Source organism: Ruditapes philippinarum, unplaced genomic scaffold, assembly GCF_026571515.1.
Source record: "Ruditapes philippinarum isolate M1 unplaced genomic scaffold, ASM2657151v2 ctg1917_1_1_1_1, whole genome shotgun sequence".
NCBI classification, from domain to species: Eukaryota; Metazoa; Mollusca; class Bivalvia; order Venerida; family Veneridae; genus Ruditapes; species Ruditapes philippinarum.
Window position 1 is genome coordinate 47,456 of NW_026857493.1, and position 27,170 is coordinate 74,625.

General features: G+C 32.2%; 2 protein-coding genes across 2 annotated transcripts; one reads left to right on the forward strand and one right to left on the reverse strand.

Moving 5' to 3' along the window:
• Window positions 1-1,778: 1,778 nt before the first annotated feature.
• LOC132749935 (biogenesis of lysosome-related organelles complex 1 subunit 5-like) lies at window positions 1,779-6,743 on the forward strand. The gene is made up of 5 exons (XM_060739878.1): window positions 1,779-1,915; window positions 3,353-3,435; window positions 3,785-3,914; window positions 4,892-4,947; window positions 5,790-6,743. The coding sequence occupies exons 1-5, from the start codon at window positions 1,888-1,890 to the stop codon at window positions 5,970-5,972; spliced, it is 480 nt and encodes a 159-aa protein (XP_060595861.1). The 5' UTR covers window positions 1,779-1,887; the 3' UTR covers window positions 5,973-6,743.
• A 4,306-nt stretch (window positions 6,744-11,049) lies between these two features.
• LOC132749938 (zinc metalloproteinase dpy-31-like) lies at window positions 11,050-25,646 on the reverse strand. The gene is made up of 16 exons (XM_060739881.1): window positions 25,035-25,646; window positions 24,406-24,516; window positions 22,129-22,312; window positions 21,660-21,780; window positions 21,240-21,312; window positions 20,721-20,829; window positions 20,324-20,418; window positions 19,467-19,590; window positions 18,914-19,045; window positions 18,345-18,454; window positions 17,828-17,963; window positions 14,599-14,736; window positions 13,153-13,300; window positions 12,558-12,652; window positions 11,776-11,983; window positions 11,050-11,200 (listed from the first exon to the last, which is right to left on the reverse strand). The coding sequence occupies exons 1-16, from the start codon at window positions 25,164-25,166 to the stop codon at window positions 11,050-11,052; spliced, it is 2,067 nt and encodes a 688-aa protein (XP_060595864.1). The 5' UTR covers window positions 25,167-25,646.
• Window positions 25,647-27,170: the final 1,524 nt, after the last annotated feature.

Here is a 27,170-nt window from a genome sequence, read left to right on the forward strand (position 1 = left end):
GTCAATATTAGAACTGCGATTCTATTTAACGAAACATGTTTTTCTGGCATTTTTTATTGCCTGTCAACAGTCTTACTTATTTTCTTTTTACTACTCGTTTTTGTAAAGTCCTTTATCATAACCCCTCGAGCAAGGATACGAATGTCAGCCATTGTAAAACACTTTAGAGCTAACAGCTATTTAGGTGTGAAAATTAAATTGCATTACTCAATTTCAAGTTTGTATAAAGGGACTTCCAAAATAGTTATAATCAGAGCGGGCGCTGTAGTGCAGTGGTAACACTGTCTGACTACAAATCTAGGGGTTGCGAGTTCGATCCCCCGCTACTCCACTAAAATACTAACAATCTTTCTACTTCACTAAAATACTAACAATCTTTCGTATATTAATTAATAAAAACTACTCACACACTACTCAAAAGTTTACACACATGACACTATACACACAACACGAACTCAAAAGACACAACTCACATACTGACACACAGGACACTACTACAATACTGACACACAGGACACTACTGCAACACAGGACACACAGGACATTACTGACACAGAACATACTGACACACAGGCCACTACTGCAACACTGCCACCCAGCACAATACTGATACACAGGATACACTGACATAGGAAACTACTGCAATACTGACACACAGGACACTACTGACACACAGGACACTACTGCAACACTGACACACAGGACACACTGACATAGGACACTACTGCAACACAGACACACAGCACAATACTTACACATAGAACACTGCTGCAACACTGATACACAGGACATTAATGACACACCGACACACAGAACACTAGTGCAACACAGAACACACTGACATAGGGCAATACTGATACACTGACACACAGGACATTACCGACACACAGGATACACTGACACACAGGCTATTACTGACACACAAATAACTACTGCAACACTGACACACAGGATACTACTGCAACACTGACACAAAGGACAATACTGACACACTGACGCACAGGACACACTGACATAGGACACTACTGCAACACTGTCACACAGAACACTACTGCAACACTTAGACACAGGACAATATTGACACGCAGGACACACTGACATAGGACACTACTGCAATAATGATACACTGACACACAGGACAATACTGACACACAGGACACACTGACACACAGGACATTACTGACACACAGAAAACTACTGCAACACTGACACAAAGGACAATACTGACACACTGACGCACAGGACACACTGAAATAGGACACTACTGACACATAGGACACTACTGACATAGGACACTACTGCAATACTACTGACACACAGGACACACTGACATAGGACACTACTGCAATACTGATACACAGTACACTACCGACACACAGAACACTACTGCAACACTGACACACAGAACACTACTGACACACAGGAAACTACTGCAACTCTGACCACAGAACACTTCTCAAACACTAGCACAGGGTACTCAAACACTGGCACGCAGGACATTACTAAAACACTGAAACACAACACTACTCACACTGACACGCAGATGCAGCGCTAAAACACTGATACACAGGACACTTCTCAAACACTGAAACACAGCTCCCAATGCTTTTAAACTATTTTATCTCTTATCATCTTCTCTCACTATTAACATTTTAACCAGGACTAGATTCATACATTTTCAGTCTCACCTTCCTTGGACTTTTCTTTTTTAGCTTTTCTTTTCACCTTTAACTAACAATCCGACGTGCACTTAATTCCTGCCTATAACACTCGTAAGAAGGGTAGATAGATAGATAATATATATATTAACTACGAAGGGCACCGCACTGGAAAGATGACAGATTACCAAATTCATTGCATTCGTTAGAGTTTTAGGCAAGGACCAAAATGATAACAGAAAGTCCAATTTTGAAAGGTTTTTTCTATTTTAAAGCAACATTTTAAATAAATAGAGATCATTGTTCTTAGAACATGTTCACGAATAACACCTGTCGTCTGTATTTAAGGAAATGCGGCTGTGATTACCTACAGTTTAAATGCTCTCTTATTGTCTCCAGTTTTCGCGAGGACGATAATGACAAAATTGTCATTTGTTTTTTTTAGCAGTATTTTTTTTTTAACAGAGGTATTAAACACGAATATATTAACAAATAGCGCTCCGATGAACCAGTAACTTACACTTGTTTATCAATTGATCGCCCACTCAAAGGCACAACCGCAGGCTCAATCTCTAAAAGTGAAGGTGTTGATTGGATTAAAATACCTGTCACCTGTAAAATAGGTGTTAAAATGTAAAGAAGCTAGATATTCAAAATGACGAAACATCAATTGATATTTAAAACATTTTAAGCAGGATTTTCAGGAATATTCTTGTTCCACTAATAATATCAATCACATTAACCCTTTCGCTGCCAGAGGGTTATTCTTTTATTGATCACCTATTTGCCAGAGGGTCTTCTAAGAAATTACTATATTAATAATTAATATAATTATTATTATTTGTTATTAGTATTATAATAATCATATATGTTTCCAAATCTGTGAGTATAATAATTATGGTTGATGGTATAATTTTCTTTATATAAAATTTATCATTATTTTTATTATTAATTTATTATTATAACTATTATTATTTTAGAAACGACTAAAGCCGTCCATATGGCAAATATGCCAAAAATAACAGGGACGGCATAAGCCTTCCCTATGGCAGTGAAAGGGTTAATCAGTTATTAATTGCAATAACTCTTCATTAAGAAATCTGTAACTTGATTGCAGATAGAACCTTATCACATTTGAGTAACTGTTTCCTTAATCATTTATCTAAAAAAAATGTTGCCTAGTAGACCTATCTATAATAACTCACATCTTGTTAGAAAAAAGTAACAATTGTCAATGAAATTCCTTTGAAAATAAAATGAAAAATGACAAAAAAAATATTTTTGGGGAGAACTGTCTCCTTATTGGAATTTTTCAATTTTCAAATTGTTATGGGAGGAAGCAGTTTAGGGCAGAACCATCTAGGGGAGGTATGGGAAGGGGAAGATAGTCTGTCATTCGAGGCGTTGTGTGAGGAAGCTACAATGTATCTAGCAGGATGTCAGTGGCTCTACTGTGGTATCAGTTCATTTAGTCCAACTAATTGCAATTGTACTCTGCAATGAGATATAGTGCTATTTTGTGTCGGGGTAATATCTCGCTAAATAAAGTTTTATTTTCAGTAGTTACTCTAACTCAGCACTGATGGAAGATGAATTCTCACTCTACCTCACCAGGGATACAAATATATAAGAACTTGACAATATTTATATATAAAATTTTTGCTTTTAAATTCCCAATTTATTTATTTTTTCAGATGTATGGGAGCTACACAGCCGCCTTTTTGACCACAGACCAATATTACAAGGTCACATAAGGGCTTTTGTGAAAGAGTTTGAGGTAAAATAAAATGATATCTCATTTGAAGAATGATAAACTTTTCAATTAAAAAAAGACAGGAACCAAATTAGGGACTAAGGGAATTTCAGGAAATTTGGAAGAAAATAGTTTGTTTTTTTCCCAGTCATTAAAAATACTTCTGATGTTAAAGTTAAAACTTATAATAATAAAATATTGCTAAGGGACTTAAACAATTTTTTCTAAATAATATTCCTTTAAGTTAATTTTGAATGACTCCATATTAAAGTGGTATACACTGTTTCTTTTGTGGCAGTCTCCTTGTCTATATTTATCTGAATAATTATATAAAAAACATTATGAATGAAAACTACTTTGACTCATTTTACAGGAAAAGAGAGGTAATAGAGAGGAAGATAGACTAAACAAGATCAGAAATCAACTGTCGGAAATGAAAGAACAGTATTTACCTGAAACACAAACTGCCCTGGATACATTCCTTGCAAATATCCAAGCTAAAAGTAAGACAGTAGTTTAATACTTGTAGTTTAATTTTAAGTCCTTAAACTGCTGGAACTGAATGTGATAACCCTCACCATCTGTGCAGCCTGTCTAGGTTGTATCAACTTTACGTTTCATCTCAGTATCCCTAAAAAAGGTAATGGACAGTTCCAAAAATGGAAGCTTGACTAGTCCACTATACAAATTCAGCAGGTTAAAGGGTTAACTTATATGTTCTGTGTAATGCTCATTGACTGATAGAATACATTTCTAGCATCCAGCATGGATTTCAAGTGAATTATGACACTATGTTATATTAAGAAGACTGTAGTTAATTAGTTTCAATGGAAGATCAATCTACACATGTACTAAAAAAATCCACTTAAAACTTCACATATTTTTATGGTCATGTTTCTAGGTCAGTGTTTAAGTAATAAATAAAGCTTAATTATAGTCCTTTGTTAACTTAAATAAATCTAGGTTTATTTTTTGTGTGCAAGATCAATCTTCATATATAAAATCCACTTCAAACTTCACACATCATTGGAATCATATTTGTAGTTCATTGTGTAGGAATAGTTCATGTAATTCAAACTGAATTGAAGTGTTTTTTTTCTAAGTTATTTAAAGTTTTGTGTGAAAGATCAATTTACACAACTACTTAAGTTATTCACTTAAAACTTCATATGTTAGCTTTAGGTGTAACATACAGTTCTGAATGAAATATCAGGGCTATTGTTTTACTATCAACCGTTGAGATGTCTGGAACACTATCTTGTTGTTGTTACTGTTTTTATACTGTGTATACATAACAATCTTTGTGGTAACATTTTCATAATTATTGCACTTAAAAATAAATAATGATAATATGTCTGATTAATTTAAGGTAATTGTTTCAGCTAAGTTTGTTTATGAATTGATGTATATGTTTTTTGTATATGTTTTGTGAACGTTGCCTTTGCCTTGTTGATCTTTATTCTTGTTATTTTATTTACAGTCAAAGTTGCAGCTGAAGTTTGTAAGAAAATAGAAGAAAAAGAAAATAATGTTGAGGTATGAGTATATTTGAATTACATATAACCTGTGTTGACAATACATAGTAGGTTAAAGTATTGTATGTATACTATGTAACTTCATAACTCATTAACCAGGAAAGACATTTTATTGTTAAATCACACTTGTTTTTAGATGATAATTTATTGTTTTTGTCCAAGGCCCAGAACTCTATGATAGACTTTGACTGAATTTTGGTACTTTGTGAACATAAAAAAATCCTTACTGAAGTTCTGTATGTAACATCATCAAAACTACTGGGGGTATTTATTAAATTGAAACTTAACATTTGTCCTGAAGCTCCTAATTGGTGTCCACTGTCCAAGGCCCATGACTCTAGGATGGATATTTACTGATTTATGATCCTTTGTAAGGTTACAAAATTGTGATTTAATTTTTGCTTCAAAAGTACTAAAGTTATTTTTTTAATCTAAATGCATTTCTTTGGGATTATAATTGAAGATCACTTTCCAGGGCCCATTAATGTGACATGGATTTCCATCTTAATTGTCATTATAGGAATGGTATTGTGTTTCCTGTTTGTGTCTTTTCCTTGGATAGAAGGTATTACTTGCAAGATGAGGTCTAAAACTTTCCTCAACCAGTCTACCTGCACAGTGGACATATCAAATGACCATAATAGTGTCTATGTGAAGAAAGTCTATCTAAAACAGTTTTCTTTTGCCATAGCTTTATGTCCATCTGTAATGTCATAATTTGGAAAGTAAATATTGTGATAAAAAATATATATAATTTATAGATTGGGTTCATTGATCTTCAGAGCCATTGTCATATTGATAATTTTGGAAGTATATATCATAATATAAAGATTCTATTTATAGATTGGGTTCCTTGACCTTCAAAGACAAAGACGGAGAGAAGAGTGGGACACCTTCATGCAGACTCAGTTTGAAAAAAGTGCCAAAGTTGATGAAGAAATGGATATTGAAATGAAGAAAGTTGCTGCAGAATATGAGGAGATGGGAAAGAAAATAGAGCATATTTCTACAATAACAACACCTTGATTAGTTGTTACAGTGACAGAATATCATGAACTATTTAAACTAGTTACAGAAAATCATGAATTACTCAAATTACTTACAGAAAATCATTTATTATTTAAATTAGGTACAGAAAATCATGAATTTTATCAGTGAATTAGTCTACAATGGGCACATTCAAATAGTAAAAAAAAACTAGAGAAAATGAAATGTACCATGTTGATATTCTTGTAAAATATTTCTTGAAAAAAAATGTTGAAAGAGTTTTAACAGATTTAAAATCTACATTTATATGATGAATAATAATATTTTGTTTTATACCATTTATTATTTGCAATATAGATCTATAGATATGTAATATTGTATCATATACATGTACGCTCACATTTGGCAACAACATCTATGTATAATTGTTTCCTGGTTTGTTGTTATGTATGATAGTATCAACATAATAATTCATCGTATTACACACCTTCCATGGACCATTCCAATTTAAGATATGTAGTTCAAAAATATTCTGTCTTCTTTATTTAAATTCGAATTTTTATGCCATTTACTAATTACGTAGCATGATTTTATTAAATTCAAACTATTTAACAGCTAGATGCAGGTAAATGACTATTAATTATTTCTAAACAGAAAATTCTTAATTCCTGCATTGCTTACATTTCTGTTAATATTTATTTAATTATTACATGATTGTTTAATTTGTACCAAGAAATTATATGTGCAATAATATGATATGTTATATTTATTGAGAATTTATTTTTATCAATAATAAAAATTAATAACTTATGGTGTCGTAATATTTAGTTTAGCATGTTAAAGTATAGACAATGTACATGTATTTCTAACACTGGAATATTTGTCTTACCACAGCATCCTATTTTTGTTATCCTACAATAAAACGTGGCTGGCAATATTTTTTCTGGGTTTCATTTAACCCACGTGACTTCTAGACCAAGATTTTGGCGGGAAATTCTGAAACAAACAATTGTTCTCTTTTCACTTTCATGCCACAGTCTTCTGGACCTATAGGGAGGTGTAACTAGTGTCTGCTTATGTTTTCGCAAATTTCACTTAGAACGATTTTCGTTAAGTAATCTGCATAAACATACTAAACAACTTAATAGAAAGAACCTATTTAGAGCCAAGAGCCTTCCGCTGCAGTAACTATCATATAGTTTAGCCTGTAAAAAAGGTTTGCATATAACTTGTATAAACTTGTATAACTAGACGTTGTGTTGTTACTATTTCGACTTCTGTGCTGTGTAAAACTGAAGCTAACATCGAGGTCACATGTTAATTAGAGTACTGAATTCCATCGCATTAATTATAATAACTAGCAAAAGAAGGTTCAGGTAAATGGTAGATGGCCAATAAGTTGCTTATTGAAATGGCTAAGGCTTAAGAGCTTTTGAGAATTAAAAAAATGTAATAGCATTTCTGGGGCATATTGGGCTTTTTAAAAGTCACACCGTAAGACTGTGTACCTCTCCGCAACTAAGTAAAGGAACACCGTCCTAAAGCAAAGTAGCTGGACATTTTCCTCACAAACATAATCCAAAAGTCAATGGCTGGATTCGAACCAACAGCGATAATGAGCGTTGTATGGGCTAATCGTTCATTCAATGACCGTTACCTCTATCTTGTAGACTCCTGTCATTATTAATGCTATTATAACGAGAGTTGATGTGAAGAGTCGAACCCTAAACATTTATTATGGACATTGATAAACATTTGCTTTGTGTCAAATACCGAAAAGATCTTAGTTTTATACAAAATAAGTTCTGCAGAAAACGATTTAAAGGGATTGGTTTGGGTTATGAAAATAAAACAAGAAACATGGCAATATCACGAAACCAGGTTTTCAATTATCACCATTGTTTGGTTGTCATTGGAATATTAATACATTCCCCGTATAAAATAACTGCATTGAAACAGAAACAGTTGCTCAAAATCAATATCCAATTCGAGGCTTTCAAATACTCTTAATCTTGTTATAGATCGGAAACCAATGTCTGGTATTTTCTTGACCCTAAGGAATCCAAAAGTAATCCCAAGCGAAATCTTCACGTAAGCTTTCTATATGTACACAAAGTTTCATTGAAATATCTCATTCCAAACTCTAGATATTAACCAGAAACCGATTTTCTATTTTTAGTAATAGTGACCTTGACCTTTACACAGGAAGCCAAAAGCAATCGCAAACAAGCCTGGCCTTTTCACAACCGCGCACTAAGTTTCATTGAAATATATCCTATTGACTGGAAACAGATTTTCTATTTTTTTTAGTAACAGTGGCATAAACATGGACTCTACGAGTCCCAAGAACTGGCAGGTGAGCTTGTAGGCCTGCATCAAGCTAGATGGTTTCCGTTCAATAAGAAATTTGGTTAAAACTTAAATGTTGTAGTTGTGATTAAAAGGATATTGCCTTTCAATTCATATTACACCCAGTCAAAACATATCAAATCACTAAACCCTGAAAATATCCGCCAGGGCAATTAATGACAAAGCGTCTTTGAAAGTTGCGCACGGATGAATTTGTTTACGCCAGCCAAACCTGCCCGTCGAATACCTCAATATCTCGGTTGTTTTCCTTGAAAAAGCCTGGTTAAAATACAATTTCAGTATTTGCTATTAAGATTCTAACATATGATGACAGGACAAGAAACTCCGTGATTTAAATATTTATTTTATTAACAAAGCATGTTCAAGCTAGTAAACTTTAGACAAACAAAAACAATGTACATGCACATGTACAAATATATTGGCAGACTCTTGACTGCTGGGATAAACAAAATGTTATTGCTACCATCACACTATGAAAAAAGGATTTATTTCAAAATGAATGTTTTAATACTCATTTAGAATGGGCAAACATGAGTTATAAAATGTTTTAAAAATGGTTTAGAGCATTTAAGAAGTTTATAACCTGAATAAAGTAGCACTTGATGTGACATTATCGTTCATTTAATGTGCACAAACTAGTACGTATTTTGACTGTCATACAAGTTCTTCATCATTATAACTATACTTATTACTAAAAAGCAAAAGAAGCTATAGATGTTACAGGTATTTGACCCTTGAGTACGTTTTTTGAAGCAATAACAGGTCACCAACAAAAATAAATTTTGTGAAATAAAGAAAAAAGCATATTTTGGGCATAATGGACATTTAAATACTCTACGGCTCCATATGATTTTTTCCCCCTAGTTTTAAAAAATGGTCATTTTAAAAAAAAAACCAATCACGTCTTAAAAAATTTCCCCAGATTTTTAAAGTTTAAAGTTTGCAATGTACATTCAAATGTCGTGCTTTTTTAAAAACCTTTTAAAGTTTAATCAAATGGATGTAATTTAAAAATTAAAATTTTTTCTGTAGAGACATTTTTAAAAATGACAATAATAAAATCAATACTTTATGTAAAAATCAAAATCCTTGCATTAAAAATAGAGCACATTTTATTCAATGGTCATAAGAAGTCTCGGCAAAAGACAATGCAAAAGCAAAATAACAATATTAATTAGAACGATATTGAAACAGAGAAGTCAGTACATAATATATCAAATTAAACAATGTAGCACATTTCATGAATTTACTATACTTACATAAAAATTTGGGCTGTATATTAAATTGATATAAAAATCGACTTTGAATTGAATTATTTACTGGCTCCGAATGTTTTTATTTACTTTTGTATTTCCTTAGGGAATTATACAGTTCGATGAGCCGGAAAAAGTCGTCATTATACCAGAAGTCAATACTTTTTACATACAATGTCTTTTTTAAAAAAAAAAAACATCTTTATGATCATAGCACATTTCAAGCAAGCGCATGCTTTTCAAGCAAGTTTCACAATAAATGGCCCTTTTGGGGCTATTTTCACCCCGGTGTCAGGGCGAATTTTGCCTTTATGAACTGTATACCCGCAGAAAAAATTTTTTGTCTTAGAAATATTTGGTCTCTTCCCTGAAAATTACTTTTAAAACTTTTTAAATTTTTTCTAGTGCCCTAATTTTCATTAAAGGGGTTTTAAAAATTCATCTATAGTTAAAACTCTAAAAAATTAATCTAGTTTTAAAATTTATCGTCTTGGTTTTTTCATGATGTCCCCATAGATTAGTAGGGCCCCCGTTTGGTTAACCCGGGGCCCCGTTTTTTAAAAAAGTTTAAGGGGATCAGATCGGGATCAAATTTAAAAACTCTAATATTTTTCATCGTTTATTTCATGGGTTAAAATATCTAATATTAATTTGATAAAACGGGACTTCAGTAGAAATTTTTTTATGAATTTTAGGAAAAAAAAAAATATTGTTTTTTTTGAAAGAACGGGGCTTTTTACAGTTATCCAAATTTATCCTGACCCTTTAAATTGATCCTTATTTTCATCAAATTTTTTGTATTTTTTTTTTGTTTGTTTTTTTTACCCAAATTTGTTTGGTTTTTTTTGCAAATCGCACTTTTTTTTATTTTGAAAAATTTACCCCTTTTTTTTTTTTTCTGCAAAAATTTATCAATTTTAGTAAATTAAAAAATGAAAAAAAACAGGTCACTTGATCCTGTCCAGATCTTTTTTAGTGAAAAGGGGGGGCCGAGTCTCAACCCGGCCTCGAAAAAATCTTGATCAAAAGGGGCGAAAAATTCGATTGGTCAATCTTATAAACATGCAAAGCAGATATATACTTCTGTCACAAGTTTTGTGAAAATAAACGATCCACGGGTACTTTAATCACGGTGCTGCACCAATCTGATTAAAATCAGCTCCTCTCTAACGCTACACATTAAGAAACAAGTCAGACTGGGCGCTACACGATATAAAAACAAATGCATTGTATTGGCAATTTGACATTAAATTGTCAAAGTTTGATTTACAAATCGGTAAATGTATACAAATTTACTATAAATTTCATTACAAATGTGAAGACTTTTTTAATGTGCAAGAAATTGTGCCTGCAAAAAATTTAAAACTACCGGAAATGGGGGACAAAACACCCTCCCCAATAAAAAAGGTTTTACTTTTGTTGGAAAACAACAATTTTCGATGAAATTCGTACACATTTGTATTGGATTACATGTTAATAGAAAGTAAACTGTCTTACGAATAACAAGTTTTTGATGATCCTCCAAAGAAAAAGCCCGAAAAACCACAAGGTCTTGACTTAGTAATAGTCCTCGAGCACGCTTGCTGCACATTTCCATATGCGCACGTGCTGTTTCCACATGACTTAGTGGCAATGTTGTCTCCCCTGAAAATCCAATATAGGTAAAAATTAATGTACAAGATGTCAAATCATGTTTAATAATTTATTTTTATCTTAAAAAGACTGTGTTACCGTTAGTATGTGTTTTATTAACACATACATGTATATCCATTTTACAACCGCAACACCAAGACCGTCATTTATAATCTTTGTGTGTAGGGGGGTATATTTACGTTGCACCAACACAATATAAGTCATATGACGATTTTCCAGCTTTACTGGTGGTGACTCTTTGCATTATTTTAGGCATAAACGGGTACCTGAGTAGTACCATCGACGTCCCGTAGGCTTTCTGGATATATGTTATCCTAAAATATAACGATAGTCCTTATTCGAATAGACCGTTGAGTTTCGATTGCTTTTCTTCAGTTTCCCATATACTTCTGTTCAACATTTGGAATGAAATACAGACGAGTCATCAAAAAGAATTTACTACATAAGAAAGGTCATCGATGTATTTTCCGTCATGTTTTCCAAGCTTTCGGTGAAAACGTCATCAAATGAATCACTTCCAACAAAATTGACAAATAAGGCCCATGCCCAAACACTGAAACACTTACACACACTTTTCACCTGCCGGACACCGTCTTGATCTGGACTGTGTTCCGCATCCGCCACAAGTTTTATTACATGTAGACCAGTCTGTCCATCCTGACCAACCATTAGGAATACCTTGGTCTTCTTCGATGATACCAGTGTCTGACGTGTCTCCGTCATCACTTTTTCCTTCATCCTCCACTTCTTCCTTTGTAACTGCCTCTGGGTCTTCTACAAATAGAGTTACGACATCAGTTTATATATTTGAGATATAAAGGACAATGTTTGGTAGAACATTGTCAGGTAAAGCTTGGTAGTTAGCATATTTGTTACTAAGTATATCCGGACTGCATTACAAGAATAAACTACGCCATATATCTAGTGTACATGTTAAAAATGTCAGTCCATGTTCATCAACGTCGGGGCAGTTTTAATATCTTTTCCTAAAAAAAAAAGACTCCAAATATATCAAAAATTCCTTCATTAGTTTAAAATCCCATGTATTTGTTTTTTTACAAATTTTATATGACTTGATTGTTTTATTAAATTGAAAAGGGGGGTTAAAAGAAAGAACCCATATAGTTCCTCTCCATCCATTCATTCATTCATTCATTCACACATACATTCACGTATACATCTATTTACTTTTTCGTTTGGAAACATATCGTCCACTCTGACATTATAGCTTTAAGAATATCCATCGATTCTCAGATATCAAATCTAGACACATGTACGGAAAATGATAGAAATTGCCGATGTTACACGAAATGTTTAAAGATGAAATACAATGCTTTACATCACTTACTTGTACAGTTGTTTTTGTCCGGAGACAGAATATAACCTTTACAACAGTAAGCTACCTCCGAATAACATTTACTCAACCTTCGAACTGGTCTTATTCTAAAATATAAAACAAAAATCAAACATGATTATTAGTTTTTCTTTTCATCACTTAGGTTAAAAATAGCACCAAAGACCTCAAATAATATACAATTTGAAATTCTAGCACAAATCAACTGAGGCATTTAAACCGGAAAAGATAATAAAGATGATAAAGAAACATACATGTATTCAGAATTAATTTGACTTTTTTGTGTCCAATTTTCGTTAAAAGTGTTAGACGCTTTTCCTTTTGGGCTCATTTTGCACAATGGTTATATAAGACAAACGGAATGATTTTTTTCAATTTTGTTATTGGTCTAGCTATATATCAAATGGTACAAAATTACGAAAAAATAATTTCAGTCCCTTCATATTAAAATTCTCTGTGTAGTCTATTTTAGGACATATTTGAAACATAAAATTCAAACAAATAATACTTGCAGGAATGTAAGTACATATATATGTATTAACGTAACATATATTGTTTTTGTTTTATAAATCTGCATAGAGTAACTTACATGTACGGAGTGTAACAACCCCAGAACTGGATGCCGCAACCATTTAATTTTGTTCGTTTATACCAAGTTTGATAACAGTCTTTTGTTTCCTTCCGTTTACACGGGACCTGCCCATCTGTCACATTGTTCAGGCAACCACCACAACTTTCTGAAAAAAATGTACATATTTTATAAATACATACAACATTTCCAAGTGTGTTAATGTTAAGCATTAAGTTATGAATGAAAATGTTAAAAAGTTTGAATGTCCACACTTAATTGGAAACAATAAAGATTTGTTGTTCAATTTTTTTTTAAATATTTTTTTTTCAATACATGTATGTTCACAAATGGATAATGGGAATTTGGGTGGAGCTTTAACTTTTTGTTTCTGTCATAACAATTTCACCATCGAAGAATACTGTTTGAACACCTTTATTTTTTATTATTTTTATGGGGGAGAAGGGGATAAGGGGGGTTACGTCGCACGAGTCAAAATATATTTACGTACCAAAGCTCTAAAGCTAGATGCTGAGATAATTTTTTTGTTCTATGTCAGAGGGATAAATTTCCAATACACTAAAGAGCACACTTTCTTAATGCTTATAATAGTAGAATTAGTTGGTCTAACTTCGCACCAAACTGTACGGGTCATAACGAACTTCCTGCTTTACTGTTGGAGCCCCTCCGTTTATTATTTCAGGCATAGACGGGCACCTGAGTAGAAACACCGACGTTCCCGTAGTAAGCTAGATAGCTTCCTCGCATTAAAATAATCAAAGCACAGAAGGCGCTGAATTTGTTTGGTTCTCAGAATGTCAGAAAGGTGAGATTATAAACCAATTTGTTTTTGTATAGTGCCACCAATGCTTTCCAGCGTTTTAATTGTAGTAAATTGGCTATAAGATTAATAGCAACACTGATATTCAATTCAATGTTTATTTGACTTAAACAATTTGAAAAAAATGAGTGCATAAAATGACGACCCAAACAAATAAAACGAAAGTCCAACAACCTTAAATACTTGGCTACGCACGCCCTTTAAAATACTATTAGAATACCGTAGAAAAAATATCAAATATTCTATGTATGTACTTGTTTCGTTTATGCAAGCCAATATGCACTATTAACTATATGTATATATGTATTATATGTGTAAGTACACTTTGCAGTAACTTCATATTCTTTCATGTATGTTATTTATGATTTAGTGGCTAATATGTGAACACTGAATATTTGTTACTTAACATTGACATGGTGATTGTATTCATTGAACATGTAATGTTTTGGTTTAATTTTTAAATAAATAAAACATGCTCTGTTCTATTCTTTATAGATATCAGTAAAGAAAAGCATAATCTTTTCTTAAATAATTCAAGACAAGAGTTTATAGACAAACGCAAACCTATTAACATATTTTTAACTTATTTTGAAAAATATTTTTCAAGTGAAGAGTAAACAAAGTACCAATTGATATGTGCGCTTTAAACCCAGCACTTCCGTGTGCGTAGGTTTTGAAAAGAATCAAAGCATGATTTGTATGTGTTACTATTGGTCTGTCCAGAGTTGCACTTTGAATACCATCATTACAACAAAATCGGCCGCCTGAAATAAAGAAAGAATACAAGTACATGTAATTATTTTCACTGGCATTGTTTAAGAAATTTCTGAAATTTTCACAAGAGGCTCTAAGAGTAAACAGATCGTTTAGAGCCAGTTGTGCTGTCTATTTACAACTTAACTTCCAGTGAATTTATCAGCTACAGTATTTAAACAATGCAAACAGTAAAAATGGTATTTTACTTGATTTGCCGATGAAGTCGAAATAGAAAGATTTGGTTTACCACTAGAATTTACATGCTCAAATGGTACTTGATTTTCTAAGAACTTATTTTATTATCATATTGAAAAAAGGTCATAAGTAATAGTTACCGTACGAGGAATAGGTCTGCATAGTATTTACAGACCCGGGTGGCGATTTGAAGACCGAGAGAGCGTAGCGATCGAGGTTTTTAAAAGGCCACCGGGTCTGTAAATACTATGCAGACCTATTCCGAGTGCGGTAACTATCTTACCTACATGCTCTTTTGTTTTTCTATCCATACATCAGTTTTTAGCTCAGTATTTATTCATATTACTCACAAGAAACATATTACTTATGTACTTTATCATGTTTAAGAGCCAAGATACCATCCGCTACGCTCTTGTAATTCATTCGTTCACAAATCAGGTGTTATTTGAATATTCTCGTGATTTTCGTGGGGTTTCATTAGGTAATGTACTTGTTGAGTTGAGTCACAGAAAATGAAAACAGAACTTGTCGAGTAGGGAAAGGTAAGATCATTATTTTGATATATGAATACATAACATATTAATAATATAAACAAATACTGAGGAAGATAAAAAATGTTTTCTAATCATAATCAAAGGGCTGTATGCTCTGTGGTATTTTCTGATCTTTCCTGTATAAGTTTATTTTTATATACTATTATTCATCTTACGCAGGGACTGCGTTTAACATGCAGTTTGTGATTGATACATATGGAATTTTGCATGCTTAGAGTTGCATCAAAAATCATTTTTCATTTTTTTATTACAGCCACACTTTATCCTTGCATATCGTGGCAACTTCCTTAAAAAGCCACTTCAAAAAAATGTTGCCTCGACAAGGATTTTAACCTCAGGCCTCTCACACCTTAAACGAGCGCGCTACCTCTGCACCACAGTGAAGTAATACGTATGTAGCGTGAATAAAAACAAATATATTGTAATTCTAAAATTGAGAATTTTCATTTCGTATTTGTAATCCTTATTTATTTCGAGGTATTTTGTTCACGATAAACCTGTTGTTAAACACTGATGAAAATAATTTAGCGAAAATCTTCTCGCCAAAACAGTCCGACATGTATATATTCCATTACTCGACAGTCAGATTTATTTGTGTTCTACGCTCTGGAGTATTCGGTAATCGACATAGCTAAAAATAGCATTTTCATTGATTAAGCTTTACGGAAATAGTGGAACATTTTTCATTGGGTAAAAAAGAAATTTATCCGCGAAATTTGTGATTGTAACCTCATATTTCAATTGACTAATGTAAACTTTTAATGCACTGTAATTCGTTCAATGCCTACATTAAAAATTATTATTTCTTTAAATTGCTGGTTTTTAAGCAGTTTTGAGTGAGAACTACTTTGCGTTGTTAGGTCTGTGAGGAAATTTTGTGTTAGACCGTGGATGTTAGCTATGTATTTACTGATTTTGCGATCAGAAAATACAAAAACAAAAACGGAACACTTTATCTTTATATATAATGAATTTCATGGTAAATAGATGATCAGGCTATTTCTTATATAATTAAAATATACGATTTTTTCAAAGGAAAGTAAAAGACGGGGTTCTATGAATAAATATTAGTAATACATGTAGTTACACCGTTATGTAAGTTGGGTTTTGTTGTTGTTGTTTTTTATGATGGCTGATTTTAAATGTTCTTAGAATTTCATCCATGCATGTTTGGAAGAATTTTCTTTCCGTGTATTCTTAATTAGCATTATCCGTTATAAGACCCCATGTAAGCACGCGGTCTAGAATGGAAAGGCAAGTCGTATTCTTGGTACTGGTATACAAAATCCAAATTGTAATGTAAAAATAACTGGGAAAATGAGAAAAACGGTCTTATACTTAAGATGAACTATACTCTCACTGAAAGTAATATTTCTGCAAAGAAAGATGCAGAAGTTGTATTTGATTCGATATACACCAATAATATAATCGTCGTATATATCCCATAAAGCAGAATTGTTAAAATAATGCAGGATTGTGCAAATTCAGACATAGTTGTGGAAATAAATACCGAAAACTAGTATCTTATGAAGCTATATAGTTCGGCAAATGTGTGATGTATACCGAAAAGCAAACTTTAAAGAAAGGCTTAATGTGCGTTGTTATACTCATTAATACCGGCGAAACCCAAAACTTCAACGCCAGAACAGTAGCCAGTTCGTTTTTCTCACAAATAATCTGGAATATAAGTTATGAGGGTACTTACAGCCGTATGCGCTAATTTATTTCGATTAATCTTTAAAATATATATTGACCCTTTTTTCTATTCAAAGTGGTCATTATCCCCCCTCCCCCACAATTCAGCGTTATTTTACGGTGAATATTGTGTACTGTAATGCACGAGTTTCTCGACTTCACATATTTTCTATTGTATATAGAACAATAGAACAATAACCGGTCGGCATCTATTTGCAGACCTGTTAACCGGTCGGTAAGTGATTTACTAGACCGCTTTTAACAAAGGAGCCGGTAGGTAAATTAAAGTGAATAAACTAATTGTACTGATATAACTGATGGTTTGTTACTGAACCGGTTTACTTACATACATGTTATACTGAACATATCTTATATACTGAACTAAACGTACTTGTTATATCAACATAGTTGCTCTGAAAATACCGTTTAAATTGACCATACCTGTTATACTGAACATACCTGTTATACCTGTTATACCGAACCTATATGATCTCTTATATAATGGACATACATGTACATACTTTAATTGTTATACAGAACATACTTATACCGAAAATGCATGTAAAATCTAACATACATGTACTTGTCATACCAAATACACCTGTTATCCTGAACATACATGTTATATCAAACAAATTTGTTTTATCGAACATACCTGTTATACCGAGGCTATCTGTAAAGCGAACCTCTACAAAATCTTCACACGGCAAGTATGGCTGTAAATTATCACAGAACTGACTCTGCATGAACGGTCTTTCAAACTGTATGTTAACAGCAGTTCCATTTGGTGACTGAGAAACAAAAAAAAACTAATGAATAATAAAATTGAATACTTTAGTTTGAATTTGAAGTGATAAAATATCTACTTGATAATATATAACAGAAACAAAGATCTTTGATGAATAAATAATAACATAGTAAGCAAAAACATTTTATGTTAAATATGTTTAAATATTTCATGGTGCCAATGTCTGTGTCTATCGACTTAACTTTCATTGACTCTTCAACATCAAATGTGATAAGAAATATCAGCGACATCATCGATGGTCACTTCGACATATCGTCTAGTCGCTCTTTAGGTTCATGTAGGGGCCGCCGATACAAAGAAACGATGGCCTTAAGTGAAGGGCCGCCGATGCCTTAAGGAAACACCGTAAATTGAAGTTACATACCTGAATTAACCAAGAACACTGTAATCCTCCTTGGTAAAAGTCAGGGTATCCCGGGGAGGTAATAGTGTGTAATGAAGATGCAGTGAGGTGTATATGTCCTCCACATTCATCTGAAATAAGATTTACCCAGTAAAATAAATGTTGTCCCTTCTCAAAATTGTTTTATTTTAATAAAGCTAGGTGTAAATTGCAGGTAGTTGAAAAGAAAAGAAATTGACAACTGCGCATGATGTTTTCCTAATTATGTGACCTAATTGACTTGTATACTATTATAAGGATCTAGAGCAATAAGTTCAGAGTGTAAACAAAAACAAACGAGTTTTTTTTTAAATAGTTTTATTTGGTCCTTATTTAATTGTTTTCATAGAATAACGCTGTCATTGTTGCTTGACTAGTGTTGATCCACTCAGTTTCTCTGTAATGTCAGTTTTACATCTGGAACACCTTCCTATATAGCTACAAATCCTTACTAATAAGTTAGGATTTAACGTAGCAGCTAAATACATATTATTTTTTATAATATTTGCGCTGAAAATTGTGTTACTATGGAAACAGTATGGCCTACTTACGACTTGAAGGTGCCGCTTGGTCACAGAAGTCGCCACCTAGACCGTCTGGACACCGGCATCTGCTGCAGTTTTTAGGGTCCTGGTACCCGTCGTGTAAACATCTTCCTTTTAATTCATTTGGATCACAAACATCTGATAAAGATATATGATTTTAAATATTTTATTCATTATCTCTATGGTATCTTCTTGAGATCATATATAATTATCACTAGTTCTCGAATTACACAATATTTACATCACATGCCTCAATGGCAGTCATTTTGGGAACCAATATTCTATTTATTATAACTGACAAAAACAGTAAGGATTGAAAAGGAAAAAAAACTGATTTACTCGTAGGTTATCAATTTCTGTTAATATACATAAGGTAAATATGATCTAGCTTATCAAGGAATTTCAGTCAGAGGGGGTAATACATATTATGTGAAAACCATCCACGAGTATATAATTGCATATTAATTATGTTTTTCAATTTTATCAAAACAAATGTGTTTTGAAAAAGAAATCATACACGAAAGTGCAATAAGCGTTGATGTCAAATGCTAAATCTTACCATTGCAATACGCCTTGTTGGCCAGTTTAATATCAAAGAAAGACAACTCCTCTCGCTGACCTATTGTATTTTGATGAAGTCGATTGTGAGTTCGCATTGTGATTTTACGTCCCTTACTAAATTGCTGTAAAATTTAAAAAAAAGGAATACAAAGAATCTATAAATATATAAAAAAAGTAATTTATATAATCTATGCTTCAGAAGCGAATAAAACTTCATGTCAATAGAAAAAGGAAATTTATATTACGTTTCAGAAGCATATCACTGGAAGAAAGAATTGCTGTATGTGACATTTTATCTCGTAAAAGTATTTATATGTAAACAGCGTACGTAGTTTTGACTTCCATACATAATACTTAATCACTATAATTGTACGCATTGCCAAAAGGCAACAGAAGCAAAAGATGTTTAAAGCCAATGATTAACTCTTTGGAAGCTATAAAAAGGACACAAAAAAGCAGTTGAAATATAAAATCATTTGTGGAGTTCATTTAGCATATAGAAGCTGGAATGTCACAAAATTCTATAGTATGGCGAGGATTTTATCAAAGACTTTATCAGCATATTACACATACAGTATGAAATGAAACATGAGACCTGGAACTCAGTGTTACGGTTGTAAAGCAATACCTGACTAACTATTAAATATATACCAGTCTATTACAGCCCAATATAGCTTTGCAGCGTAGACTGGTTATCATTTATCACTCTACAGTATACTCTTTACCCTGCTGTTGACAACTGATTCTACATTATATATGCGACTTTTACAGAATAAGATTAGTCCGCACACCCTAAGCAGGTAACTGTATTATTACTACTAAAATCTAATATGTTTTTATATAAATTACACATACCATTCCATTATAATGCATGACAGAACCTAAATCATATGGCACTTCTAAATTGTTGATTATTTCCCATGACACTTTCTCAAAATTATGATACTGCCCTGGCAAAATAAAACATAGAATATAGGTTATTATAAAACATGGCTGCTATAGCAATGCATGCATAATCAATCATTTGTTTATTCTTAAAGCTCAACCAGCTACAATAAGTTGTTAAGTTAATGTTAACACCTTGATATTAATGAATAAATATCTACTGTGATCAGGACCGAACACGCCAATCTGTGGTCTGTTAATCTTTTTTAATTATTTTTTCAGAACAAAGTTAACTGTTTTATCAAAGAAAGTAAATGAAATAGTAAAGTATCAATCACGATATTAAAGAATGAGTAAGTATGTCTACCGTCTGTGATATTTTCTCTAATAACTGACAGAAAATCATCACGATCAGCACGTGCATGCTCGTGCCAGAATCCCAGAGCATGTCCGATTTCGTGAGCAACGATGCCTTTCTATAAAATGAGAAACAAGAATAATGTTTTGTTAAGTCTTCTTTTTAACTCAACACATTCCTTTCCTTGAGCACATACAAAAACCAAGCTTGCCACCATTCCGTTCGCTTGAACGAACTGCACGTTCTGTCCTGCCTCTTAACTTGCCTATATCAAGGACAAGTCTGGCAAATAGGTAAAAAGAATAGAAAATAAGTTTGATAAACCCTTTAAATAATCTACTTCAAAAATGTAAGATACTAGTTCTAATTGCTCTGTAAATTACAAAACTTTATTTAAATTTAGTGATGATGAGTCTGTAATTTTATTTGAAAATGAAAGACTAAATCTATGTAAATTTATATATTTATATTTCTTATATTCTATCTTATTATATATTATCTATTTTTATTTCAATGATATCAACTTACTCTCGTGCACTGTTGACTTATGGAGATAGTCTGCTCGTGTATCCCATGGCTATTGCCCACAAAGGAGTAGCATCTAAAATCCAAACATATGTGACATGAGATATTGACAGTTCTTTAAAAGATATAATTATGTTTATCTATCACAACAAATGAAGTTGGTTATTTCAGTATTTCTATATTTAAAATGGGCTAAAAACTACAGTAAAAATCTACATATAAAGACACTACAACAATGGCATTAACTTAGAATATTAACTTACAATTTTTATTTCAATGCCTCATATATTTCTTGTTTCAGAAATGTACAACAATACATCAGTTATCATTGTAAAACAAAATAAACTGTCTAATTTAGAGGAAAATGCATGCAATGAAGGACAAAAATAAGGATTTTAGTTAAATATAGAAATAAAAACTTACCCAGAATCATTGATGAATTTAATACTTTTTACAGTCGAGTTAACAATATTAGTGAATGTAATGCATGTGTTTTCTTCCCAATGTTTTATTCCAATACGAATCTTTTTTCTCTGTTCCTGTGCTGAAACAAAAACAACGTAACTGCTGAACATAGAATGTCATCACATAAAAAATCATTTGATTGGTGCATTTAAACTAACATTTATTCTAAAAAATAGATTGTAACATATAGAAACGATTTTGATTGGTCTTATTCATGGAATAGTTATGAATTGTGCGACTTGTCAAATTCGTGCGACTGGTCAATTCGTATGTAAAGAAATCCTAATTAGATTCAGTGAAACACATGTTGATTTGATTGAACTTGTTGCATATAAAATAAATGGTTTTAAAACATATATCAATTGGAAAAAAAGAATAATTTAAGACTTTAATATAATAGTATTTATAAAAGAGGTAAAATTCTTACTGTGTTTTCCGTCAAATATATAATTAATTGGTAGTGGCCACTTTTTTATTGACGGTGTCGACATTACTTGAGCGTCAAGTTTTCTTTTCTTCCGCTGTTTATTAAAGTATAAAATTTGTTCTGCTTGATCTTTTTTTAGAATGATATCTCCCTCAAATACGTAGTCCCTGACCCAATGAGCGCTCTGAAATATAAAAACAAGTATTTGTTAAAGGAACACCAATGTGGTCCAAATACTTCAAGAGATAAAATTTGAATCCTTACATAAGCAACAAGGGCACATAAAGCAAAACAAAATTGTAACAGATAAGTAATAAATATATTTTGAATTGAAAATGAAAAATCGATATCTAGTACAATTCTTAACCAAAAGCTTAATGCTTTTCATTTTGAAGTCTTTTTGCAAAATTCTGAAGAAAAAAAAAAGATTGACACGAATGATCATCAGTTTTTGTTATAGACCCACACCAAATTATATAAAATCCCGGGGGGGATCCTATCCATCATGTGAGAAAAAAAACTTAGAGGTGTGCCTTTTAATAATTTTATAAACATGATTTTCGCCACAAATTTCAGTTTTGTTAATATTTTGTTATCCTGTTGGATCACTTATTCTTATTTAAAGGCACATTATGCCTCAGATACGAATAAAGTTTAACATCTTTGGAGAGGGCAAACATGAACTTTATATGGCAATAAAATATTGGTTTTAGAGTATGTTAGATGCTTGTTACCGCAAGAAATAAAAGTAGCTCTGAATGTAAAATTATTTGTTATTGAAAAAGGCAAAATGTTTCAAAAAGTAACAGAAGAAAAAGATGGTTCGGGTCATAAGCTAAAGAGTTACTTTTTGGAAACTGAATCTGAACACCAAAAATGTAAATATTTTGCAAATTCAAAATATTATCATTTTGGAGGCTTAACATTTAACATTCATAAATTCAATTTAAAGGACCTTCGCAGTTTATTTGTAAAACAGAATAATTTAACTAGTGTCTGACAAATGAAACTATGAGATTCGATAAAAACACAGAAATAAAGTTTTTATAATATAGAGGCCGGGGTAAAGCTGTAAATCTAGTACTGCCACGCGACGACAATTTATAAACTTCAAAATACATTAATGGTAACTTTCTTTAAAATGTACTTATATATTTCTAGCACTATTTAAAATATGAATTCGTTTTTTGGAGTTAACAAAATTCTACTAGTAAAATGCCCACGCTAACGGCAAACAAATGACTAATTTTACAAAATAGTATTTCTGTTTCAAATTATTTGCATTTCATCTTGACAAGACATTGATGTTATCACGCCTATTAAAATAAGGTTATTTTCTGGTCACCTTGCTTCTTTTAATAACGAACGATTCTTGATTTCGTATCGTATTTACTTTCTATAGATATTGGATAATTAAAGTTGCAAGTCTCTAGATGAGCCAAGATTTCAAGAAAATCAAACTTGAAAAAAATGTACATAAAGATATTTTGAAAAGTAAAATGAGTCAAGATTCAAGTAACCATTTACATGTTATGTGCGATTCGTGACTGATTTTTGTAGTATTTATCACCATACATCCTGTATATCTATTTCGTGACTAACGCTAAAGGGCTTTTTTGCATATTTTGACCTCCTTTTTGGTAATATGTGTGGATTGTAAGTGCCGTTTGCAATGTGTAAACTACTTTCTTTGTTTTCATCGTAATATCTTAGTTTTAAATACATGTCTTTAATGAAAATTAGCTCTGAAGGCGTGCTGCTTCAAGTCCCTTTAAATTATACATGTACATATATAAATATTTTATTATAGCATTACTTAAATACTGGAAACAACGAACTTTGTGTACATAGTTTCTTATTGATGTCAGAAACAAAACCAATGTTTTATATTTACCCAGAGCATGCTAAAAAACAGTTAGTTCTAATACGGACTTTTTTATTTTTGCCTGCATGCCTTTATAGTTTATTTCTGTCGTAAACTTGAAAGAAAAACACAGCACACTTTTAGATTGATTATGTTTGGCATGAGAAAATATCAGACGCATTAATTTTATTATCTATGAAAATTACGAGCAAAGATAAATCTTGTAATGTTTGGCAACTGCTTGGTGCTAAATTATGTAAAAACTGTTTTACAATACTCGCCGACAAATTAAAAGTTGATTAAAAAACAGATTACCGTACTTGTGTACATGTATGTATCCGTCCAGAAAATATGGTCGAGATACAAATTTCTGTTCCTGCTTTAACTATCAAAATCATCTTAGTTATACTCACGGTAGAAATCCCTTCATTTGCCATGGATTGCCTTTCAATTAAATTCAGTAGTCTCATGACGAAAAGCTTTTCCCAGAAAGATTGGCCATCTCTCAAACGTGAAGGTTCCGGCTGAAATAAAGACACTATGATATACTCTAGTACTTAACAAAAAGGAAGAAATACCGTCAAGCAAAGGGACCGTCGTTAAAACGACTCCAAAATCTTTTCAGACAACAACCCAAGCAAAAGGTTGCCTTTCATGCTCTATATAAGACAGACCGCAATATTTGAATACATGAGACCAGAATATAGTCCGAAAATGGTGTATCCATTAAATCTTAAATATAAGATTTGTTTGCTTTAATCACAAATTTTAGCAAATGTGCTGGGGTAAATAGTTTTATTCAACGGATATTTTGAAAAAAGTAGTGTAAGAAAATAATGTATTGACATAATATGGAAAAGGCACCTTATCGGTCAATAATTATTGATTGTTTGTTTGTTTGTTTGTTTGTTTGTTTGTTTGTTTGATTGATTGATTGATTGATTGATTGATTGATTGATTGATTGATTGATTGATTGTCATTTAAGAACCAACAAAATTTAATGCTGATTAGTCACGGCTTTCATAGACATAAAATACCAACCAAGTTTTGCTCCGGAAAATGTTTGCTTACTGGTCTCGGGAATGCTAACACCGCTGAGAAAGAGACACAACTTAACCACACCAAACAAGTTATAAGAAATATTCTGTACAAATAATGTAAGTAAAATAACATGATAGTCCTTTTTCAAGTAGGTTTCAAACTATACATCGCTTAAAAAGCTTTTGAAAGTCTCGCAAGTTTATCCGTAATCGGTTGTTATATCCATTTATAAAACTGATTTTGTTATCGACGTATGCCGTTATCAATGACGTAACATATTAAACGTCGAAAATCTTTTGTGTGTGATGTTGTCGATAACGTCACAGATAATTCCGTATTAAATGAATTCACAGATGTGTCTTATTCAGGTAACTTTCATTTGAAAAACTTGAAATTCAGACACTCATTTAGGTTGATCAATTAATCAGTTTTCTCTCAACTTCTTCATATGAACACTAGTTATATAACAACCCGGCAACTGACTCCCTCATCCTTTCGAAATATTGAAAACTTCAAAGATTATTTATCATACAAACGTTACAATTTGCACATCCAAATGAATTTTCCTGCACACTAACTATTAATGTTATAATATAAAATATGTGATCATTGTTTAAAGTCAAATCAAAGTCATTGTTATTTCCCTTAGGGAATCATCATATTGATACGAATCAGACGAAAGTATGTACAACCTTTTAAATGTGGGGGAACATGTGTTAAAATGACTCTTTCTTATAAAATGTATGGTTATTTCCAATCAAATATGCATATTTCTCGGTAAGGGTAAGAATTTTTGCGGGCAATGCCTGCGTCAGCGCAGTTTCGAGGGAGTGATTGGGTTTGCTTTGACTATCAATCAATTTTACGTCGAAAATGTCGGGATTTTTGTTGTTGTTGTTGTTGTTGTTGTTGTTGTTGTTGTTGTTATTGGGGGAGGGGAGGGGGCGTGTTGTTGTTTGTTTGCATTTTTTCATATTTGATATTAATTTCTTCTATAGAGCGGATGGTTGACGCCTATTTCCACTGAAGTTATATGTGCAGCACGAGACAAATATGACCTCACTATTACCAGAGATGTAGATGTATGTATGTCTCTGCTATTACTAATTTACAGTTATATATTTAACCAAATCTACTTACGGTCAGGGAAAAGCTTGGTCAAGATGATGTTGAACATATATATATGGTAAGATATGTATGACAATGTCAAGCATATGGAAGATATCACATTTTTTCAAATGCTTTCGTAAAACATTTCATGGTTATTACAAAATAAAGCATATTACAATATTTCAACTTTTTTATAAGTCTATTAAATATTTATCATCCTCATCATTAACGTCATCAACAACATCAACAACAACATTATCAATGTTCAACAACATCATTGCCACTAACAACAATGTCTTCTTCATCATTATCATCAATTTATAATTATCTTAATCATCATCATCATCATCATCATCACCTTCATCATCAAGCAACTTAACATCAGACACAGAATGGTTGTCATTGGAAGACAACTTGTCAAATCTGATTCAGAATAAACTGTTAGGTTTCACTATGTTTACTGGCCGCAGGTTAATGATTCACAAACTGCTTATAATTTGCATTAAACCACGAATAGAAAATGGGCAAAATTTAAAAATTCTCAACTACAAAATCATGGTAAATCTTACTGGAGCTAAAACACTCCAGTTCATTCGATCAGTATTTTGAACACCTTAGGCGTATAAATTTGATTAAAATCACGACAGTTATAAATTAGCAATAAAATAAATTACTACCGCTTTGATGTGTAAAGGCAAAACAATAGTTGTAAAATATTTCATCAAGGTAGTCATGCTTTGTTAGTTTATACGTTGAACATTAATTTTGTAAAAGGTATGCACAAGTATTTATGATAAAAACATTTCGTATCTCGACCAATTCAGTATTCTGAATTCAGTAATCTTGGTAGTATCTCAGATTACGTCTGAAGTCAATAGGTAGTGTTGACGGATCGCGCGATCCGTGTTCGATCCGAACGTCAGTCATTTCGTTGGTGACATGTCTCTGTGGCTTCAGATGTTTCAGTCCTTGCAAATGATACAAATGTCTTGAACTGTTGTCAGAACGATGGTGGTGAAATGTCTA

Bases quoted from the DNA above. Each gene is read 5' to 3' on its own strand.
- LOC132749935 (XM_060739878.1), top strand. From the start codon at position 1,888: ATGATAACAGAAAGTCCAATTTTGAAAG. The intron at 1,916-3,352 runs GTTTTTTCTATT...TTATTTTTTCAG, and splicing joins AGAAAGTCCAATTTTGAAAG to ATGTATGGGAGCTACACAGC. The intron at 4,948-5,789 runs GTATGAGTATAT...TTCTATTTATAG, and splicing joins AAAAAGAAAATAATGTTGAG to ATTGGGTTCCTTGACCTTCA.
- LOC132749938 (XM_060739881.1), bottom strand. From the start codon at position 25,166: ATGTTATTTTACTTACATTATTTGTACAGAATATTTCTTATAACTTGT. The intron at 19,046-19,466 runs GTAAGATTTAGC...TATCTTTATCAG, and splicing joins CAACAAGGCGTATTGCAATG to ATGTTTGTGATCCAAATGAA. The intron at 13,301-14,598 runs GTACTTTGTTTA...CATTTTTTTCAG, and splicing joins TAAAGCGCACATATCAATTG to AAAGTTGTGGTGGTTGCCTG.